General features: G+C 42.6%; 2 protein-coding genes across 2 annotated transcripts in view; both read left to right on the forward strand.

Moving 5' to 3' along the window:
• Positions 1 to 46: 46 nt before the first annotated feature.
• Positions 47 to 4,364, forward strand: NDUFB5 (NADH:ubiquinone oxidoreductase subunit B5). Its single transcript, XM_079314662.1, has 6 exons — positions 47 to 206; positions 665 to 753; positions 1,670 to 1,736; positions 2,438 to 2,499; positions 3,488 to 3,594; positions 4,123 to 4,364. Exons 1-6 carry the CDS (start codon positions 74 to 76, stop codon positions 4,241 to 4,243), a joined length of 579 nt encoding a protein of 192 aa, XP_079170788.1. The 5' UTR covers positions 47 to 73; the 3' UTR covers positions 4,244 to 4,364.
• Positions 4,365 to 6,608: 2,244 nt separating this feature from the next.
• USP13 (ubiquitin specific peptidase 13) overlaps positions 6,609 to 20,192 on the forward strand; it is a 48,710-nt gene continuing 35,126 nt past the window's right edge. Inside the window, exons 1-2 of the mRNA XM_079314651.1 lie at positions 6,609 to 6,868; positions 16,256 to 16,381. Of these exons, the coding sequence (XP_079170777.1) occupies positions 6,716 to 6,868; positions 16,256 to 16,381 (279 nt within the window). The 5' untranslated portion in view covers positions 6,609 to 6,715. The remainder of the gene's footprint in view (positions 6,869 to 16,255; positions 16,382 to 20,192) is intronic.

The following is a 20,192-nucleotide window of genomic DNA, read 5'->3' on the forward strand; positions in this document are numbered from 1 at the left end:
TAGATGGCGGCCGCCGGCTTCACGCGGCGGCGGGAAGCGGCGCCGGCGGCCCCGCCCCGTGCCAGTCCCAGCCATGGCGGCCATGAGCCGGGTGCTGCGGGCGGCCGCGGCCTGGGCGGCGCGGCGGGCGGGCGGCGCCGGCACCACCGGGATCACCGGCTCCACCGGGATCACCGGGATCGCCCCCCGCCTCCCCGGCACCCTCGGTACGGCCCCGGCGGGGGAGCGGCGGGGCGGGGGCGGCGGGGCGAGGTGACCTTGCGGAGCGGGGCAGAGGTGCCCTCCCGGAGGCCGCGGGAGGGCCGGGGGCTCCTGCAGCGTTGTGTCCCCGTTCCTGTGAAAAACTACCGGGTTTGGGAAAAAAGTGCTTGGAAACTGGCGGGAGGCCGACCCTCCTGGCGTTCTAATTGTCCATTTACCTGGCCCTGTATGGTGACATTCACTGATTCACGTGTTTGTGCTTACAGGTAGACATAGATCTCTGTAATTAGAAGAAAAATAGGTTCATGCTAACAAAGTAGGAAATTACGTCAGGCGAACTGCAGAAAACTCGGCCGATGTTGTACACTCTTCTTTTTTTTTTCTACCCCACGGATGTTTGACCTTGTCCTGGCAATAAGCACCAATGAGCTACAAATTCATAATACTCTGATTCACTTTTCAGTTCCTGTACGACACAGTGGTGACCATGGGAAGAGAATGTTTATCATCAAGGCAACAAGTTTTTATGATTATCGATTTCTGAGCTTGTTGGTGAGTTAAAAATCAAATGTATTGCATTCAGTGTAACACATCACTTGCAAATAGTGTAAGAATGTCTAAAATACAATTTCCTCTGTTGTTTATGCAATAGCATCTAAAACGTGGCTGGCACTATTTACAAATTAACAAGAATTTCAGGTCCTCTTTAAGAATTTTTGGTTATATGCTGTCAAATCAGGGTCAGATGAAGTTCAAAGACTGGCTATATAACAAAGGTTGTGATAGATGCTTAAATTACTGCTGTAGCAGCATTCTTAAATTACATGTCTGTATATGTTCATATATGCATGACCGACAAATGCTTTTTACTCCATCCTCCTTTTTGAAACATATCAGTTACTCTTCTGCAGGGTTTGCCTTCACTTACCTACACCACTAACAACAGAGGTGAGATTTAGGAGGCCTGACCTGAATTTGACCCCTCCAGAGTCAGGTTTTGGATAAATCCTATTCTAAGGAGCAACAGCCAATTTGATACAACTCATTTCATGTGATCAGGACTGCTTTATCTGCCTTCCACATCTGCAGAGCCCACAGTGGTTGCATTGGTGTTGGATTATTGCTTTGCTGTCAGTGCCTCATTGCAGCTGAGTGCTGGAGCCAGTCATGCCAAGATGCCAAGGCAGATTTCAGGGAAATGTTTGCTGCTGCACATTCTGACCTTACTGGGAACTGACCTGAATGGGCTCATGGGCTGACACAGCATCACTTTTGTGTGTTCTGTTAATTAATTCATTAATTAGCTCATTGCAATCAGCAGTGTTTATATACACCATCCCTTTCCAATTTAGGAATGCAAATCTAAGAGTTACTGGCTGTTCCACTATTTTCAGACATTTTCAGATCTCATGTAAATTTTGTCAGGGTTCTGAGTTTCTCACACTGACTGTTCTTATCCCCCCTACAGAGATTCTATCTATTCCTGACAGGAATACCAGTGGCTGTGGTCTTAACATATATCAATGTCTTTATTGGTGAGTGCTCTGTCAGGGCTAAACAATGTACAGTCAGAGTTAATTAATGGGAATTTAGCATGCTGGATAGAGAAAAAGGACTCTTCTAAGGCTCTCTCTTTGGAAGATCATGGAACAGGCCTAACAAATACAGTGATACTGTATTATTATATAGAAAATGTTCCCAGTATATTTGTTTTAGTTGTTGCTTTTTTTAAAAAAAGTTTTTCACATTTAGAAAAAATTGCATTCCTTCTTTTGGCAGTTTTTTAAACATCACTGAAGTTTAGTAACTTGCTTTAACAAGACTGCAACTCTGGCTTTTTAGCTAGCAAAGATAAAATAGCCAAAATTCTGCTTGGCAATACATGTGTTAAATCTATTGCTGTAATGATAATTAACTTAATACAGAAATCGGTGAAAGTCCCTACTTTCAGCTCCTATACTTTAAAGGGCATTTCTGTGGACTTGATCCAAATTGTTTCTTTTGCATAGCTGCTAATTTTACCCTTTTGGTGTGTCACCTAAAATCTGTGAGTAGATACTTGTAGTCTGATGTGTGCAAAAATCACAAGTTCAATTTTTCTGAATAGAGCTCACACTGAGCTCTGTTATTCCACTGTGTGGAATAATGGTCTTTTCCTTACCTGAAAGGCAGAATATAAGGTAGCTTTGGAAAATAATGACAGAGTTAAATATTCCTCCCCTCCTTTCCTTTTCAGGTGAAGCTGAACTTGCAGAGATTCCTGAAGGTTATGTTCCAGAGCACTGGGAATACTACAAAGTGAGTGTAACATGTAAAAGGGTGGGTGTGTTATGAACAGCCTTTCTCTTGATGATACTATTGGGAGTAAAATGTATGGAGTATGGTGATGTCTGTCAGTGTAGTAAAACTCAAATAATGCAGTTCTGATTTTGGTAAACTTTTTTGTGGCTTTATGCAACATGTAGGAAGCTGTAGGAAATCTGTTTATTGTTATTGACACGAGCAGATGTTAATGCTCTTATATGCAGTGAACTGCTGGATTGTTGCTGTATGCCAATAATTTTTCTGTAATGTTCCTAAGCAGTAAGAAAAATCCTCTGTATTCATAGCATGCAGGTTTTGGGGTTTTTTTCTACAATGTCTTAAGAATCTGGAGTTTTAAGTGACATTTCTTTATTTTGTGTTGTTTGCCAGTATTGTTTTAAAGTCCAATATCACACACACTTTTGGATCTAGAATTGAAGATTTCTGTAGTCAAATCTCAAGATTGTATGGTTTCAATTTAATTGTATTTTGTTAAAATTAGTCCCTGGCTTCTTGCTGCAAGCACTGTTTTGCTTCTGATAAGAAGTAATTGAATTCAGCAATATTATTGTGACTGTTTCAACTTAGACTTTTGTTCCTAGTGAAATGCCCCCTGTGTGGAAGCAAAATTTTAAAATGTTGCTGATTACAGTAAGGTTGGGAGTCCACTTCTGTGATTACTGTGACAGTTTAAGGAATTTAACTTTAACAGAAAGAAAATAAATTATATCTTCTGTTAAATTTTAATTTTGCTACAGAACAGTCATCTGCAGGTTATCTTGGCATTAAGAACTGAGAAAGAAATATGACTTCTTAGGGTTCTGATCTCACAAGTAGTTGTGCTTGTTTGTAACTTTATTGTTATGATCTGAATGGCAGCACTCATGGTGTGTTTTCAGGACTGTGGGTATACCAAGTGATTCAGTTATGATGCCATTTCTACTGGGAGGTTGCACAGATAATCTCTGCTGTTGTTTTCCAGCACCCCATAAGCCGCTGGCTAGCTCGTTATGTACTTGACCCCCCTGAGAAGAACTATGAGAAGGACATGGCCCTGCTTGCTGTGGAAGCCAAGAAATCTGAACTGAGGTATGTTCTGTAGTTGGGGGGTTAAAATCCTGATCCATACTGTAGCTGACTCTTTGATTTTGCATGACATACTGAGCTGGATGCTGACATAAAGTGCTTTCATGCATCCCCTGAGTGCTGCCAGAGTGGGTCACAGTATCTGTTGTCACTGCCCTCTCAGGATTCAAGTTACCAGAACAATCCAAGGGCAGAGGGTCTTCAAAACACTTGGTATGTATAAAGGTGGAGATCTGTCGTCCTGAGTCAGCAAATGGAGCTCTTTTTGCCCCTGCTAATGCTCACAGCTTAGAGAAGAGCCTGTGATAAAACTGCCAGTATTTTTGTTACTCATTTATAGAATGACTTGCTGGAAAAAAAAATGCAAAATAGAAAGATTTAATAGCTCATGTCTTAGTTGAGTCCTTCATATTTTGGTCCTACCTATGTTTCAGCAGTATTTATAAACCACTGATGCTAAAATCATTGCTTTGTCAGTAATGCTCAGCATCAACAAACTTCATGTTGAGGGTGTCTGTTGCTTTTTTTTAGGTTGCTGGAGTTGGAGGCACGCAGACTGATGAGACACCGGGGAGATGGACCTTGGTACCATTATGAAACACCTGATAAAAATCTTGTTGACAATTCTATGAAATCCACACCTGACAATTAAACAATTTTAGGGCAGTGTGCAAGGTTTTAAATGCATACTGACAAATTGTGATTGTTCTTTGGAGCAGACATCTTGCTGTTTGCTGATGGAAATGAATAAAGTGTTTGTGTTGATTTCAGTATCTTGAAAGAAACTGTGGCAGTTAAGCTCATGCAGCTATTAAAGATACTAATCAGTGAAAATGCTTTATGTCAATTGCCAGCAGTCACTCATTTCACTAATTTCTTTCAGAACATATGTGCATGAAACAAGTTGGTAATACTAGTTTTCATTTTGTGATTTCTAATATTTATTAAGTGAAAGATACAAGAGACTGAGAATTTTTTATCAGTGCTTTGTGTCAGGTAATTGGTGGGAGATGAACTAAGTAAGAAGAGTACTTCACACATACCTGCCATGCATGTACATTTTTGCAACTGTACAGCTGTTCTTTTACACCACTTTTGGCAACTCTCAGGGAGCACGAAGAGTTCTCTCATCACCTGGCAGGTTTTTGCCACTAGAGGGACATGTTTCCTCAGGTTCTACAGTCCATGGTACTCTGCCTTTAAAATTTCTGGAGTGATGGAAAGTGCCTCTTACAGTTTGTGACTCTAAATTATCTGTCCATATTCAAAATCCTCACTTTTTAATGGAAATAAGCCCAAACCCTTTACTAAACCCATATCATTTAGTGATTTGAAACTGAAAACTGTTTGGTTTTTTTTTGGGGGGGTTTTTTTTGTTTTGTTTTTTTTTTTACATTAGGCAACGCTGCATGGACTATTTTAAACAAAAACTGCCTTGCTTGCTGTTTCCTGGCCACTACCAAACATTAGAAAGATATTGATTTTCTATCAGTGCTTTGCTTGTCCTTTTTCTTAGAATCAATCTTTCAAGTTAGATGGCTCATGTCTTATTATGGCTCTCATTGTTTATAAATGCTGAGTTATTCATAAGAGAAGCCATTAAAAAAGCACAAAGTCTCCTCAGGTAAAAGAAATCTGTCTGACCCTGTATTAGTGTTTTTTATCCAGCATTTAATGATGCTCACAAGTCTGATGTAATGTCTGTTTTTCAGTAAGTCTAAAACCACTCCATGGACATCACAATTTGCCCTCAGTGTTTCACATTGTTCCCAACACTTGATTTTTCAGTAGTAAAAATGGCTGAGAACAGACTGTGCTACTCTACTCACTCTCACAACCTGCTCATAGCTCGGTACAAATGTGTTTCAATTCTGCTTTTGAGATTTTCCTAGAACCACCTTTTGAAACTTCTAATTTTGAGGTAAAAGGTGGTTCTAGCAGAGGTCACATCACCTCCTTGGAAGTGGTCAGTGAATCCTTGGATATATTGTGGATGATGGGTGAAAGGCAATTCATCTGCTCTATGCATCTTCATTGGTCATTTCTTTAATGCTGTTGCTGCCAGGTATATGTAGTAGTTATTAGATACTGCTTGAAAACAATAGTATTTTTTCCTGCAAAGTTCAGTCTTATTTCTCCTTCCTCTGACATTCTTCTTTCAAACCCTCTTCTTTCTCCTTCCTCTGACATTATTCTTTCAAAGTAAACAGCAGAAAGAAACACATCAAAGGCCAAAAAAGGGCATTTTAAAGTAAAGAAGATATGAAATTGGGGGTTGGCTCCTGGCACTGCCACAGGCTTCTGGGGCATCCCAGGCTGGGCATTCCTGCCCTGTATCCACCCACATTGCTCCTCTGGAGAGGTGGGGACATCCCACCCATCAGCGACAGAGCCACCTGAGACACCTGTACTGCAGCACTGGGCAATGAGGGGCTGAGAATGAAAATGTGAAAATACAGAGATTCTCTACTGCGTGTACTTCAGACAAATATATTATACATATAAAGATATATATACATATATACTTACATATATGTACTTACCTACATATATATACACATATATACTTATATACATGTACTTACCTATATGTACATATATATACACACACACATATATATAGATACTTATATATACACATACATACTTACAAATATATATATATATACAAAAATGTATATGTCTATGTATATATACATACACACACATATATATATATATATGTAGTCTTTAAAAGCTTAAGAATAAATAAGAGAGCGGATGAAGGAGTATTAGCGGTCGGGGGGGTCCTGCCCCGGGCTGCCCGCGGACACCAGGAGCGCAGTGCCCGCTCTCCCCCGCCGGGCACGGAGGTTTCGGGCGGGGAATCCCGCCCCGCCGCCCTGCCCCTCGCCCGCCCCCGCCGGGACCCCCGAGTGCCGCCGCCGCAGCTGATGCCGCTGCCGCTGCCATTGGATTAAAAATAGCATCTTCCCTCCCCCTGCCCTCCCTCGGGCCCGGCTCCCGCCGCCGCCCTGCCCCGGGCCCGGCTGCCCGCCGCCTCCATCGCCCGCGCAGAGCGGCTCGGCAGGGAGGGCGGGCGGCCGGGAGCGAGGGCGGCAGGGCGGGCAGGGAGGGAAGGAGGATGCAGCGGGCCGCGCTCTTCCGCGGCGGCGATGCGCAGATGGCCGCCGGGGACCTGGGCGAGCTGCTCGTCCCCTACATGCCCACGATCCGGGTGCCCAAGTCAGGGGACCGGGTCTACAAGACGGAGTGTGCCTTCTCCTACGACTCGCCCGTGAGTGCAGCGAACCCATCACCCCCGGCTGCCTCCGCGCCCCCGCCCGCCGCGGCCCCTTCCCCTCCCGCCGCAGCCCGCAGGCTCCGGGCCGCGGGCTCCCCCCAGGCTGCGGCTCCCTGCCCTCCCCACCTGCCGCGGCCCGGCCCCGCCGCTCTCCCCGCTGCGCCCGCCGCGCTCCCCTCACGCCGCTGCGCCTCCTTCCTGCGCTCGCTTGTTTGTTTTCCTCCTTCGAGGCGCTCTGAAGTGGTTGCTTGGACACGGGGATTTTGTGGTTTTGGGGAAACTTCCCTGCTTGCTCTGGTTGTCGGGCTCTGCTGCACTCGGAGCCCAGCTTTCACACCGAGGTAGTAAAAAAGGGGCAGTAATGGCCTTCTCCTTGGTATGTTTCGGCGAGCAGATGTCAATTTCTTTGCTTTCCGACTCTCTCGTACTCATTCTATTCAAAATCTTCAGAGAAGGCTTCCAAGGTAAAGGCTTATCCTGAAAATCAGCGTGAAAGTTCCCCTGAAACAATTTCTCCCCCAGGGTTACATCACTGAACTTCAATGAACTTGTAGTGTTTCCCCACGAGCTCGGTTCGTTTTCTGTTAGATGGGCGTTTCACGTGCAGTAAACTTTCCGTGGTGTTATTTCTATGGTGTCTTACAAAACATCCATCAGCTCCACAGATTGCGTGTGTTCCATGGCAGATTTGGGGCCTGACTCAATTTTTGACTTCACTGCTAATCCTGGAAGCCTTCCTAAATGGGCAGTGCTTAGCAAGAAACAGGTGCTTAGAAATTAGGCTTTTTCAAAAGAGGTTGAAATTTGTATTAGAAGTTACTTCTCCACAGGAAACAGAGATTTCCCAAAGGTAACTGAGCACTATATGCTGATATTAGTCAGTGGCAGCAGTCAAAGGAAGCTCATTACATTACAGAATACTCATTGAAAGATACATTTCAGACACGCTTTTGGAATCCTTTATCCCCTTCTTGATAATTCCCCCTGTCTTCGATAATTCCTTTTAATACAGAAAATCAGAGTTTGGTTTTAAAGGTGACTCAGCTGTCTGGTGTTCGTCATGTCTTGTTGAACAGAGGTTATTTTTACCCACACTCTTCAGATCTCAAGTGTCACCCAGCAGCCCTGACTGTACTGGGCTGATTAGAGCTGCCAAATCGGACTCCACCGCACAGGCGATAATTGCATTATATACTTAAGAAGGTTTTGGCGGGGGGGAAATCAATATACCACATTCTTTCCTTCAGATTTCTGCTTGAGTGAACACATGGTTGATGTTTTTAGTAACACTTTCAGGCTTGTTTGATATTATGGTTTATAAAAAGTTTCTGTTAACAAGTAGGAAGGGGTATAAAATACTGCTATGGATTTAAAAACAATCAATCACCACCCCTTGCAACAAGGCTCAATTGAACACAGCAGAAGCTGTGTTTAGCTAAACAATATGTTTGAACAAAACATAAAACATTGGAGCCAAACTTAACAGAAACTATGGATAAAAGTAGCAAAAGGAGTGGGAAGAAGCATGTATGATACTTTTTTTTTTTAGCTAAATTTTTTTTCATCCTTTTGACATTATGGGGAAGAGATTTCAGATTTAGGAAAGTGTTGCTCTCCAATGATAAAACTTCTTGTTTAAATTGTGTTACAGGCATTCTCTGGGCTAAAGGCTTGGCTGAACTTATGCAGTACCACTGAAAATAAAAGCAGTCTCAGTTTCTATTGTTTCCCACAGCTTTTCTACCCATACCACTCCCCTGCTCAGCTGAGTGAAAAATTTGCTTCGGATTTTATTTTAAATTCCTATATAATCTAATAGATCCTTGGATATTGTTTGTAGGATGGAGATTCTAAGGTGCATGTGTAATGTGTGCTTTCTAGGGTGAAACACTGTCATTTACAAATGGGAAATAGCAAAGGTATGGGTTTTTTTCATCCAGAAGGAAAGTGAAAGGATACAGACAGGTTGTTTCTTGGCTAAAGGGAGATGTTTATATTTTGTAGTGAGTCGATTTTGTGACTTATTTTCTTAGGTTATCGATGTATTACGTAAGTGAGCCTCTTCCTGTTGAGATACTTGCCTCTTTTTGAAAGAAGATACATTGTTGGCCCTGTTATAATGTTCAAGAATGAAAACACACTCCTGGTTTTGTTAGCCATGCTAAAATTCCAGGTTGCTTTTTTTTTGCTGGAGGAGGTTTTATTCCTTTGTAAGAATATTTCTCAGTATTTCCTCACATCTTCTCATTTTGCCATTTTAAAATATGCTCATTGCTACAGTTTAACTTCAGCATGTCATGTCATACTTGGTCATGCAGCAGCTCTTCAGTCAAGTGTCTTTAGCTATATTAATTATATACTAATCCTTTTCCTGTAAGAATGTGCTGTGATCTTTAAAATACACTGATGGTTATCAGACCTGTGAGGGTACAGAGTAATGTTATTATTATAGAGAAAGATGCTGCAGCAAATTTTCAAGGAAGATTGGAGTAGAATGGTCAAAATCAGAGCTTTTCCTGCCAGGGGATGCCAAAGAAAATGAGGTGCTGTGAGTGAGTAGCTCTCTCTTGTACTTCCAGCTGTGCAGAGCTGAACGTGGCAGTGAGATGTGGCTTTTGCTGCCCTGTTTGTCCCTCTGTCAGTTGTGTCATCTTGTCTGGGTTGGGTAGTGCATGTTCCAGTGGGTATAGGCAGCTTCACTGATTGTTCTCAAAACTGGGTAAGGTTCCTTTTCCATGAGCTTTAAGACTTCCTTGGATGAAGATCTGAGAACAATGTCACCTTTGTGCTACAGTGAGAGTCGTTAGCTGAGACTTCAGAAGTGAGAGCTAGAAGTACAATTGGTTGTTTAGTGTATTTTTTCCACATGGATTAACTGTATCATGGTGATCTTGTCAGAGAGGTGGGTTTGTGAGAAATATAAACAGATGAGAAATTCATGTCCTTAGATTTGGCCTACTTCCAACAGAACATACTCGAGTTGGTCCCTGGAAATTTGGCAAGAACAGGAGGCAAATTTCTTTGCACTTAAGAGACCTAGTGACACTTTTTTGTTTGCTTGGCTCATAAGACGAGAAAATATGTCATTTATGATTTATATTTGGTTTACTTTTCAAGATTTTGTTTAGGTATTTTAGAAAAACTGTGTTTCTCTGATGAGGGCTCCTACTCCAGTTAGCCATTCCTTTGTGCAGAAATTGAGGAAGGAAGGCAGGTTGCCTACAAAACACAAGCCTGGCCTAGTATTGAGTATTTCTTCCTCCAAGGTCTGACCCAGCAATTATGGGAGCCAACTACTTCCCTGCAACTTTGCTGACAAAGTCCTGCACCTCTCATTATTCAGGCTGAGGTGCAGTCATACCTCCTGTGACTTTTTCCACATCTCCAACACTGTGCTGTAGGTTTCTTCTCTCCTATTTTGTCCACTGTGACTGCTCTTCCTCTTTGGATGGATGATCCTGACTTTGTGTTCAGTAGAATGCAGAAGATATGAAGATTGTGTTAAATAATCTTTTGTTGTACTATTATTTTTTTAGAAGAATAAACTCAGCTTTGGAAATTCCACCTTTTAATGTGATCCTGGTCTCAAAAACCTCTGATCATTTATCACAGAACTGTAGATTTATACAATGTGCTGAGTTGGAAGAGACTGATATGGATCATTGAGTCCAGCTCCTGGCACTGCAAAGGACACCCAGCAATCCCACTGTGTGCCTGAGAGTGTTGTTCAAACACTTCTTCAGCTCTGCCAGCCTTGGGACTGTGACCACTTCCCTGGGGAGCTGTCCCAGTGTCCAACCACCCTCTGGGTGAAAAACCTGTCCCTAATGTCCACCCTAAACCTCCTCTCACACAGCTCCATGCCATTCTCTCAGGTCGTGAGAGTGACACATCTGGGGGAGAGACAACAGCTGGAAAGGGGATATACAAACTGGAGTATAAAAGGGCTAATATGTGAGCTGTGGATGCTGCACATGGATGTGCTCTGAAACCTCCCCCACAAAGGGCATTGGTGACAACCCAGCACAGCTCATGAGCCTGACACGGTGACAGGACCAGGCAGGCTGGCTCTGGAGAGAGTAGGACTGTGTTTGTTTGAGCAGCTGAAAGTTTGGCTTTGCTCTGCTGGAAAACCTCGCTGCTGACAACAGCTTCCTTTGAGAATCTTGCTGACCTCATTTTTGTGGCTTGGGAACTTTGTAATGGTTATGTTGGGACAATTCCCAAAGTCTGAGCTGAGCTGAGCTGATGATCTGCTGTTTGTTGTGCAGTTGAGACTGAAATCCTTGAGAGTCTAGAGTGTGTAATGGATGTTGCATAAAACATTCTAGATATAAGCACCTCCTCTCTGGTGGTTCCTTTGGTCAATATTCCTTGAGGAAAATCAGAAAGTCACTGAGGCCCATGTCTGTGAGGCGTAGGCTTGGATCTTGAAAAAGCAGCAGAGAAGAAACAAGAGGACTGAACACACTAAGACAAAGGGAATACTCCAGATGAGGATTTTGGCCTAGCTGCAAAATGCTCTCCAGTTAGTGAGGCAGTGAATTGCTTGGTGGTGGGTGGTCACCTGGAAAGTCAGAGCAGTGTGGTGCCCTTGCTTGACAGGGACCATGCCCAAGCTGTCACATGGGCAGGTGTTTTGCTGGCTGGAAGTGCACCAGGACACTCAACTAGTTCACATCAGTTAACTCACAGGTCTTCTAAAATTGGAGAATGGTAACATCAGCAGAAGATGTGCCTGCAGTGGTTGGCACATGAGAAATAAGACTGGTGCTTGGGAGAACAACTAGTGTGCATGTGCACTGTGCATTTCCTTGGGGTTGATTTAAATTTGCCTTTTCCTCTTTATGTGTCACTGACCATCCTGTGGTCAGAGTGGTCATGGACTGGAATATTTTGGGTAACAGACCTGAACTCTGAGGTACCCAGAGTGTCAGAGGATAAATGCAGAGATGCAGATAAATGGACAATGCTGGAGCTCCATCTCAACTCTTCTCCCCATCTTTTCTGTTCTGGAAGCACAGCACTGTTTCTGTGAGCAGCAGAGCTGTACAGCCAGGGCTCTGCACAAAGCAGACCCCCCCCATCTGAGGTGCTGTGGAAACAGTGCAGGTGGCACTGCTGGGGCTGCAGTACTGGGCTGGAGCTTGGCAAAGCCCTGGTGGATCTCAGACACCTCTGCCAGCAGCTCACACAGTCTGCACCTGGATTAACTGACCCCAAACAGTGGTGATGGATGGGTGGAAGTTCTCTATTCCTGGTTGCAGGTTAGCAGAACTCCTGACCCAGCATTAGTTTTGCCATTGTATTTGCTCACTAACTGTGAAGCCTTGATCCTGCCTGTGCATGTGACTTGTCCAAGGCACTGCTTTGGAATTCATATGTGCTGCTCTGGAGTCCACCTGTGATTTACAGAGGGGAGTGAGCAGTCAGTCCACCTCTTGGAGTGAGGTTTGGTTTTGGTTTAGAGGCTCACTGGCCCACACAGCTTTTTTATTCCCTCAGGAAATGTTCTAAGTGCTGTACTGGATTGGCCTTGTCCATGTGCCCATTTAGGAGCTACAGCAGAGGTTCCAGGAATCTTTTTTAAGCAGTTGTGAATTAATTTGCTTGTAGGGAAATATCCAGTGCTATATAGTGCTTTTGTAAAAGAAGAGCAGGGGAAGGATTTTTTGCACTTCAAGTTAACAGTGCAATTACTGGAAGCCTTGTAATTTATTTCCTACTTCCATGTCCTTTGTCCTTTCTTTCTCTGCCCAACTCAGCTCTTCTTTTCCCATCTCTCCTCTTTCACCACTTCCAGTAGTACACGGCTCCTCTTCACTCCTTGAATGTATTTTGACATCAATGCTTGTGTATGTCAATATCCTTCCATTCCTTATTCTGATTCTGTTGCTTCTCTCTCTGATCCTTTTTTTACCTGATGCCAAATTCTACCCTCTTATTATTCCTTTTCTACTTTCCATTAGTCACCATTACTTTTTTGTCACCTTTGGGTGACAGAGGGCATTTGTCTAAAAGGCAGACTTACACCACTGTTCATAGCCCATGTTTCTGTTGACTGTGACTAGATATATTCTTGGCCTTAGCACACTTTCTTCGTGTTGGTTCCCCACCCCACCCCAGAAGTAACTTCATTTTCTGAGCTGAAAACTTAAAAATGAACTTTTTGTTTGCTGGAGCCATCTCTGTGTCCTGGTGTTCACCTGGTTGTCTATGGTTTGCTGTGGTTTTTTTTCCTCCTTGTTTCAGTGTAGGTAGTACTGGTACCTGAAAGAAAGACAGACTTTCTTTTTGTTCCTCATTTTTAATTACTATGTGTTGTTGAGATTAATATAAAGTGCCAAAACATCTGTTGTTCTTTTTAAGCCTGTCTTGAAATAAAATATGTGCCATTTAGTTGGACTATTGTTGGATTCAGTGCAATGTGTTTATGTTAGGGATGGTCCTGTAACTTTTCCAAATACATTAAATATTGGATTGTAGTTACACAGCAAGACTCTTGTGACCACAGCCAGATTAATTAATGGTGATTCCTGATGAACAGATACCCTGAGCAGAACCTGTAGCAGTTCTGTGTGGGCATGGATTTTGTAGGGAAACACTCTCATGGAAACCATGACAGAATGCACAAAGAGAGTGACCTTGTGTCATAACTGGCACATTTTACTTTATATATAACAGGATGGATGAGCTTCTCATTCTTCATGTTTGGGTGTGGAGACTCAAGATGCCATTTTAATCTCTTCTGTGAGTCTGTTTTTGCAAATTTTGCCATTGTTCCAGAGGATCTAAGGCAAACACCTGTACATGAGACACTGTCCCTGGGTCTGCAACTGTGCCATGTTAGGAATCACCACAGCCCTTGTGTTTGTGCACAGTCACAGTTGTCTGAGCTGCCTCAGGAGCTGGGATTGCTGAACTCTGAATTTCCCTGAGGGATCTAAATGGTTTGTGAGGGTTGGTAATGGGATGGAGGTCATTAGTTCAGATGCTGATGAGGTTAGTGAAAGCTGTTGCTGTCTGGTGCCACGAGCAGTGTGGAATGGGGGGGTGATCTCTCTCTCTGTCCTCATGTGCTGGTGCTTGTGTTTGCCAGACCTCTCACCCACCAGCTCCTTGCTCTGCTTTGGAGTCTGAGAGTGAGCAACTGTGCATTTTACCTCTCTTTCCCTGTGGATTCTCTGCCTCTTTCCTTCCTCCAAACATTAATTGGTGACTAAATAAGTAACAGAAAGCTTTTATTTCTTTTTTTAATATCTTTCTCCTTGGTATGGACTGTGTGTTTCCCTCTCTGAATTAAGCACCTAGCATACAATTACCACCTTAGCAGCAAAGAACAGGCAGAAATACAGTGAGGAGCAATCCCTTTTCCTTCTGCTTAGAAGGTGAGAAGGCTGATCTGCTCTTGGGCAGTGATGGAGCCTGAGCATGTACATGCTTCTGCTCCAACAGTGTCTTTAGATTGGAGTGATAAGGGAAAACAATGTTTATACATTACTTGATCCTAAACTTCACACTACACGTCTGCTGCATCCTCAAACAAGTGTGAGGGGGAAAAAAATACCCAGCTAAAGTTCCTGGTATTGCTTATCAGAACAAGTTTTACATTTCTGGTATAGAATAGTGTCTCCAATACTTTAGATAAGCTGCTTTCCTCTAGCATAAACTTTCACACATATCTAAAATGAATGTCAAATACAAAGATTTACAAGCCATATACAGTGTAAAATTTCATTCCTTCCAAAACTGTTTGTGTGCTCAGTGAGGTTAAATTAACCAGCATAAAGTTTGTCTTAAATCACAGTCAAGTGTTTTTTGAGCACCAAACAGGAGTCAGGGGTCTAATTTTTTACTCAGCTGTCTCCAAAGGTGTCTTTTTCACACTCTGACCTTTTTGGACTTTTGAACAGTCTGTCCACTTCTTTCCAAGCTGTGGGAGAGAACACTCTGCATGTGTTCTCTTGGAGAAACAACTGTTTTGTTAGTAACCACAACCAACTTACTCAGACTCTACATTTAGCTCCTATACTGGAAGTGTCAGGTTGTTGTCATAGGCTGCCTCAGAAATGGTTCAGTGGTCTCTTGAATTCCCTCCAGAAAAAGAGAGAATGATCTCCAAGAAAACAAAACTTTAAACAAAGCTCCTGAGACCGTAGAGTGACAACACTGTGTATTTTTATTTAGACTGGGTGCCTCTAGGATCCTCTTGTGGAGGACACATCCATGACTTTCTCACAGAAAGAGGTAACACAGAAGGATTTGGAATGTAGGATAGAGGAGCAGGCAGCATGCATGTGTTTCTGGAGTTAGTGATCCTTACTTTCATATATATAATTATAATTTACTTCTGAGGTGCCTGTGAATGAGTTTAGTTCATGTTCTTTGGGGAATTTAACACAAGATGTTCTGTGCTATCCAATAGCACAAACGTGCTCACAATAGAAGGAAGGTCACAGAGCTTCTGAAAGGCTCAATCTTTGTTATGCACCACCTACTCAAAACAATACATGTTAGAGGGCTTGGAAGAATTGATCCAACACCAATGAGCAGATGACTGAAAGTCCTCCTGGCAGTCTGATGTAGGAGAGATCTTAAGAGTGGTGCTAAAATTGAACAAGACCCTGCTAACAGCCAGCATCAACAGTTTAGGGAGAGCAAAAAGTGATGCCAGGTTATGTTACTGAAATGCCAGCATTTGTCATCAGCACCAGGAGTATATATCTTTATATTCCCTTTGTAATGCCCTTGTCTCCAGGTTCTGGAGTTGCACAAATGGCAGGGGTCTGTAGATAGTGAAGAATGCACACAAAACACTTGCCAAGTTTTTGTTAGCCAGTTTTAAGGGCTGCAAGGTCACTTGAGATCTTTTTTTCTCAGACAAGATTGTGATCAATTGTAGAAGTTGTGGCAGAGTCCCTGGACCATCAGCTCTGCTGAGCTTCTGGTTTGGAATGATGCTTTTGCAATCAAGTGCTCACAAGAAATTCTGCTATTTCAGATAAATTCTCATGCTTATTTCTATGCTTTACAAATTTTTGTACCTATGAACCTTTGTGTGTTGAGCACTCTAGTGGAATTTTTCAAGAGTAATTTCTAGACTTCCAATTTTGACACTTACTAATCTGTGGTTGCCAGGTAACTAATTTCAAAGAGTTTCTATAGACTGTGGGATGATGTGTTATGATAAGTGATATGATGGGGAAGTTTCTTAGAGGACTGATCATGTAAACACCATAATATGCCATGAGAGCCATACTTTAAGTGCATGCCTGATAACAGAAAGAAACTGCAATTCTTGGGGGTTTTTCCTGTGTGCTGGGTGCTTCCTGTCCTGTTCAGTTCCTTCCCTGCTGTAACTGTTTGTGTCATTGCTTGTAGGATTCAGAAGGAGGTCTCTATGTGTGCATGAACACGTTTCTGGGATTTGGAAGGGAGCACATCGAGCGGCATTACCGGAAAACAGGACAGTGTGTCTATCTGCACCTGAAACGACACCTGATAGAGGTGAGACCTGTGGGTTCCCAGAGAACTACCCCAGCAGTTCTGGGTCTCTTGTGCTCGTTTGGGTGGTGCATTTCAGACACAGAACCAGTCCTGAGTGACTGAAATGCACATGTTCAGATTTGGGGCTGGATATCAAATCCAGGTGCTTGGATCCCAACCAGTCCTAGAGCTTCAGTTCTGAGATGAATCAAAAGCCCTCAAGAGTCAGACCTTAAAGGGAGCTCCTTCCTGACTTTTACTGATGTTTTTCAGTTCTCACTTCTGTGTATCACATACATATTGTCTGCATGTTATGTGCATACTGTACATAGCTAAATATTTTTCTGAAATATGCCTTTCAAGTGTGCAGTTACTGAGTTTGGCTCAGATTTGGCTGGAAGCTGCTGTGATCTATTTTTTATATGAGGTTCCATCTCAGGGTGACAGGACTATTTTTCATCCTGAGATTCCAGTGTAGTTAAACCCTGATCTGGCCTGAGATCTTAAGCTTAGCTTAAATTGATGCTAGATTCTAGAGTCACACACTGCCCCTCATTTAGCCTTTCCCCACATGAGTGTGCACATAAACCTCATGTTCACTGCTCTTCCATACCATCACTACAATCAGCAGTCACGTACAGCCTCTCTGTGTTTGTGGTTTGTCTGGCATCTTTGAAAGACTCTTAATTACTTCTGACCTGAGCTGTATGGAAAGCACTGGGTTTGCTTATAGCTCACTCTCCCATAAGCTCTGTCTCTATTGACAAGTTAGAGGGCTTAAAATAGCTGCTGGGGGTGGGTTAGAATCCTTGTGTCTCATTCTACAGCAATGCTTCCCCTGGGTGCTGAAGGCCTTGAGTTATGTGAAGTGCCCTCACCTCTTACCTTATTTCCAGTAGAGGACTGTTCATATTTTATCAGAATTACAGTAAGGTGGATTGCATGTCTTCCAGAATGAGATGATAAATTATGTTATACTTTATAATTGTCTTTCCTTCTAAGGGCAATACCAACATTTTCATTCACTCTGTTAACTGAGGTATTGCAGAGTCTACTCTTTTTTTAGCAATGGTTTTTCTGACTGAATTAAATACCTGAAAGATGCTACCTAGAGACAGGTAGACAGAAATCCTGTCAGCTTTACTTGTATATAACTTTCTTCCATTAAACTGGGGTTTAAATGAGGCCTCAAAAATTTCTTTTCTGATAAAGATTAGCCTGAAGAACTCGAAAATGGAGAAACAAATATTCCAACTGTTGTTGGTTTTGCAAACCCCTTTGACTAAAGAAGTTCAGTGGTTCCTGTTTTTCTCTGGGTGACTCATGATGTAGCAGAGGGGTTGGCTCTGTGCTGGAAGGTGGCAACGCTCTGCTTCTCTGGGTCATGTGGCAGGAAACAGGGCTTGACTACACAGTGCAGGTGAATATTGCATCATCTACTAGGGCTCATAGCCAGGATTCTTCATATATTAGCTGTGGATTTCTTTTTTGTGCCATGACTGTTTACTTCTGAAGTGCTATCCGTGTTTTCCTTTGAGCAATGTGAAACATCAAGTGTTTTATGAAGTGTCTGGCACATGCTCCATTGTGGTTTTGGTTTTGGAAGCCAATCTTTTAATGGTGTAGGGTACAGTAAAGCCAAAGGCATTGGATATGCTATCTTAAGATGCTTATAGTGAGGCTGCTATTCCTGCCTGTGGTTCCCTTGGCATCATCCTTGCAGAATGCACTGCATTGCTGCAGAAATCCCAGGTTGCTTCCCAAGATGTTTGGAATAAATGCCATTTGTGTATTTTGTCACAATTCAATTAGAAAAAAAGGGTCACATCTTCAGCCTGCTGGCTCAAGCAGAGCTGGAGCATCTCCCTGTGGCAGCTCAGCACCAGAGGCATCTGCTGAATCATCAGAGATGGGCACAAGTGCAAGTTATACAGCACCCTCTGGTAAAATTCATAGCTAAATAAAGGAAATTGATCTTTATTTTTCCTTTTCCATAGAGTTACATTCTTCAGAATTTTTAAATCAACCTCCTTCCTGTAATGTATGACTTTTATACATCTGCCTGGGTGGTGTTCACTTCCAGGCAGAGCTTTAGCTTGGTGCTGTAGTGATACCTCAGCCCTGTTGAAAACACTGGGCAGAAAAGCATAAAGAATTCCTACAGGGATAGGTTTCTGGATGGTATCCAGGGATGATGGTGTTATAAAAAGTGAGAGACAGCAGAACAGGCTGCACTGTCTCCTTGTCCATGGAGCATCACAAGTGGAATTTAATGCCACTGCTGATGCCTCGTGTCACTCCCATTTGTTGGGTGTGTCACGTCTGTTAGAAACAAAAATGTTTCTAACATTTGTGAATGTGAGAATGTTTTCAGTGATTTCTGACAAGGTAAAAAAAGACTGTCAAGTTGTGGGTGTTTCAGGAGTATTGAGCATCTTCAGTTCTGATGCATTTGCAAAAATCAATTGCCAGCCTGAGATAGAATTCACATGAGGTGTTTATATTTTTCTCCTTGAAATCTCTAATCTTAATGACTTTCACAATATCACAGTTGGTGACATCAGAATTCTATGGGAACTTCCAAGTATTGGAAAAAACATTTTTTTTTTTTTTGTTCTGGAAATACAGTCGGTGGAGATTGTGTAATTTATTCATAATATATTTGCAATTGGGTTATGTTGTTTCTTGCTACTACTTTTTTTTAAAAAAGATTTAAAATACATTTAAAATAGATTCCTGGCTACTTCCTTCCCACTTGTTAAATTCCAGTAGCATTAAAGAAAGAAATGTTCTACATGTTATTTTCAGTTCATTGAGGAATTTTTATCTTTATTTTAAGTGCTGGAGTTGCAACCCCGACTTTTCCCAAGGGCTTTTCTCCGTGGATAATGGATTCTGGTCTCAGATGCAGCCAAGGGGTGTTTGTCAGCATCTGCTCTTTCTAAGAATGGAAAATTTTCCTATGATGCATAAGACCTCACTTATGATTAAAGCAGTTTGCTTAGGCCAAAGCTTTATTTACATGGTGAAGGGAACCACCCAAAATATGTGACCCTTTTGCCTGCGAAGGGGCAGAGGGGAACATGAACTTTCCCTGTAGGCTGACAGGTTCTTGGCTGGTTTCTCTCCACCTGTTGTATCCCAATGTTATTATTAAAAAAAAAAAGAAAGTTGCCCAACAACCTTGCCAGTTACACTAACATTACACACAACATCATGCATCATGTTGGCACCAAATAGCCACAGAGGCTTTTTTGATTTAATTTGATTTAATGGTGCCATTTAATAAACAGCTTAAGGAGTAAGTGCATTGACTTTGACATTTCCTCGGTTAGTTGTGTTTTCCCTTGCAGTCTGAGGTATTCTAAATTGGAAAAGTAGTGAATCCTAATCTCATTTGGAAGTTACTGTTTTCTGCTATGGTCCTTAAATTAAATAATACAATAAAATGCCCCTGTAAATGAGCTGGGTGTTGTCAAGTTTCCGGCGTACTTTCTAATAGTTGGAAAACACATGGTGTTAATTTGGATTAATGGATACAGGTGTAGATCCTGATGGAAAGGGCATTTTTTTCTGGATAAAGCTAACAGATCAATTGGTTATGAAGGGTTGAATCCTTTGTGCAGATAATAGCCTTTTCTGCTCTCTAATTCAGCTTTTAGTCATGAAGAAATGCTGTTGGGGATCTAGTGGAGAGAGTTTTGAGAGGTGCTGGGTGTCTGTGTCTTGGTGACAGAGCAGCTGTCCCCCCTGGTGGCTCTGGGACACCCTCTGATCAATTGCTAGCAAGCCAAGAGGGCAGGACTCAGGTGGAGGCTCCCTCTCTCCACGG

The sequence above is a fragment of the Erithacus rubecula genome, assembly GCF_903797595.1.
Source record: "Erithacus rubecula genome assembly, chromosome: 11".
Taxonomy (NCBI): domain Eukaryota; kingdom Metazoa; phylum Chordata; class Aves; order Passeriformes; family Muscicapidae; genus Erithacus; species Erithacus rubecula.

Excerpts from the sequence above, each read along its gene's own strand:
- NDUFB5 (XM_079314662.1), top strand. The coding sequence starts at position 74 with ATGGCGGCCATGAGCCGGGTGCTGCGGGCGGCCGCGGCCTGGGCGGCG. Across the intron at positions 2,500-3,487 it reads AGCACTGGGAATACTACAAA|CACCCCATAAGCCGCTGGCT; the intron begins GTGAGTGTAACA and ends GTTGTTTTCCAG. Across the intron at positions 3,595-4,122 it reads GCCAAGAAATCTGAACTGAG|GTTGCTGGAGTTGGAGGCAC; the intron begins GTATGTTCTGTA and ends GCTTTTTTTTAG.